The sequence below is a fragment of the Pagrus major genome, chromosome 22 (assembly GCF_040436345.1).
Source record: "Pagrus major chromosome 22, Pma_NU_1.0".
NCBI classification, from domain to species: Eukaryota; Metazoa; Chordata; class Actinopteri; order Spariformes; family Sparidae; genus Pagrus; species Pagrus major.
Genome location: NC_133236.1, coordinates 2,017,501 through 2,020,000, shown reverse-complemented (window position 1 = coordinate 2,020,000; position 2,500 = coordinate 2,017,501). Strand labels below are relative to the sequence as shown.

The following is a 2,500-nucleotide window of genomic DNA, read 5'->3' as shown; positions in this document are numbered from 1 at the left end:
CGGCGCCACCAACTCCGGGTCCCATCCCCCCAGCGGCGCACCTCCAGGCGGCCCGCGGAGCACCGCACCCCCTCCGTGCTGGTCGTCGGGACCTCGATGGTCAGGCACGTGACGGTGCATGGCGGCCGGACCTTCTGCCACCCTGGAGCCCGCGTCAAGGAGGTTGAGTCCTCTGCCCTCCAGCTGTGTGCTAAGCACAGCTCGGCCACCACGCTGGTTCTGGAGGCCGGAATTAATGATCTCAGAGACCAGCAGTCCGAGATCCTCAAGCAGGATTTCAGGTCCATGATGGACCACCTGCTGGACACGGGGAAGCGGCTAATTATTTCCGGCCCGCTCCCCCCGCCGCGCTATGGTGACGTCACCACCAGTCGCCTCCGCCAGCTGCACCTGTGGCTGAAGGGATACTGCCTTGAAAAAAGTATTCCATATGTGGACAATTTTATCGCTTTTTTAAACAGACCCCACCTTTTTAAACCAGACGGCCTACACCCGAATCAGGAGGGGTCAAGGCTTTTATCAGTCAACACTAACCTGACTGTCCGGTCCTGCACCACAACCACCTCCTGACTCACTGCACCCATACACAGGCCCACACTCACCTCCACCCCCCCCTACCTACATCATACATGCCCCTCCCTCAGTGACCCCAGTGGCACAGGACAATATCTACACAATAGAAACAATAATATCACACAGACAAACGAAACCCAGGACTGTTTTTAGACCAAACTGTGTTCTTAACATTCCATTTGAAAAAAGTGATGAACGCACGTTCAGCACAGATGTTAAAATGGCTGTGCTGAACGTGCGCTCTCTTTTAAACAAATCTTTTATTATAAATGATATAATTTTAGATAACAACCTGGACATCATTCTCCTTACAGAGACATGGTTGGGCACTGACGCACCTGTTGTTCTCACCGAGGCTTCCCCACCAAATTTTAACTTTTTATTTTCTACTAGGGGGTGCAGAAGAGGGGGCGGTACTGCTTCGATTGCAAAGACCAACATGCACACAAACAAAGTCAATTTTAACAGCTACACATCATTTGAATATCATGCCTTTGTTTGTAGCAGCCCGCCTATCCTCTGTATAACTATCTACCGACCACCCCAGTATTCCACTTCTTTTATTAATGAATTTTCAGAGCTTTTATCAATTATTCATACCTCTTTTAACAGAATTTTAATAACCGGTGATTTTAATTTACACGTCGACATCTCCTCAGACTTACTGTCTAGAGAATTTTTAAACCTTTTACACTGCCTCGATTTTAAGCAACATGTCACGCAGCCGACCCACAGCAGGGGGCACACCTTGGACCTGGTTATATCTTATGGTCTGTCCATTGGTGCGCCCTCTGTTGTGGACCTGGCTGTGTCTGACCATTTTTGTGTGTTTTTTACAATCACCAGTTTTAACCAGCGAGAGGCCCCTGTGGGAACAGTGAGGAAACGCTACCTAACTTCTGAAGTGGCTGCAAATTTTATCCAGATCTTACAGAGCACTCCTGCCGAAATTCTACCAGCACCCTGCGATTTTATTACTGACAACTTCAACAACAAAATAAAGACAACACTGGACTCAGTGGCTCCACTTTTTATCAAAACAGCTAAAACAAGATCTACACCCCCGTGGAGAACTGAGGATATCAAAAAACTCAAAAGGGAATGCAGGAGTGCTGAAAGGAGATGGAGGAAATCCAAGTTGACAGTTCACTATGACATATTACGTCAACGCCTCAAAATTTACAATAACACAGTCAAACAAGCAAGAATCTCCCACTTCCAAAACCTAATCCATGACCATAAAAATAACCCCAAATTCTTATTCTCCACAATCGATCTTTTAACAAACAAAACTTTTAAAAGATCCTCCAGGATTTTGCAGACCACTTCAGAAGAAAAATCAATGACATCAGATACAGTCTTTTATCCCAACAGCTTTTAACATCTGGATCATTGCTTTTACCTGAGGAAACACTTGAGAGTTTTGCCCTGGTTGATGCGAGGACACTTGGTCGAGTTTTCTCCCAGGTAAAGCCCACAACCTGCCTTTTAGATCCCATTCCCACACCGTTTTTTAAAACACTCTATGGATTCTTTGAGGAACATCTGCTGTATTTGGTGAATTGCTCTCTTCAGACGGGTGTCTTCCCCACCTCCTTTAAAACGGCGGTGGTGAAGCCCCTTCTGAAGAAGAGTGACTTAGACCCCAATGTTTTAAACAACTACCGGCCTGTATCCAACTTACCATTTTTAAGTAAAATTTTAGAAAAACTTGTTTCTAATCAAGTAAATGAATTTTTAAACTCAAAACATATTTTAGAGTCTCATCAGTCTGGTTTTAGGATGAACCACAGTACAGAGACAGCACTTTTAAAGATTTTAAATGACATCAGGTGTAATTTAGATAACAACAAACTCACAGTCTTGGTACTACTGGATCTAACAGCCGCCTTCGATACAGTAGACCATCACATTTTATTAAATAGAC

The 2,500-nt window shown here is 45.1% G+C and overlaps 1 protein-coding gene across 1 annotated transcript in view; it reads left to right on the top strand.

The window, feature by feature from the left end:
• Nucleotides 1–793: 793 nt before the first annotated feature.
• The window catches only part of LOC141018386 (uncharacterized), a 2,773-nt gene continuing 1,066 nt past the window's right edge, over nt 794–2,500 (top strand). The window contains exons 1-2 of the mRNA XM_073493347.1: nt 794–1,450; nt 1,981–2,500. The exon at nt 1,981–2,500 is cut by the window's right edge and continues 1,066 nt beyond it. Of these exons, the coding sequence (XP_073349448.1) occupies nt 794–1,450; nt 1,981–2,500 (1,177 nt within the window). The remainder of the gene's footprint in view (nt 1,451–1,980) is intronic.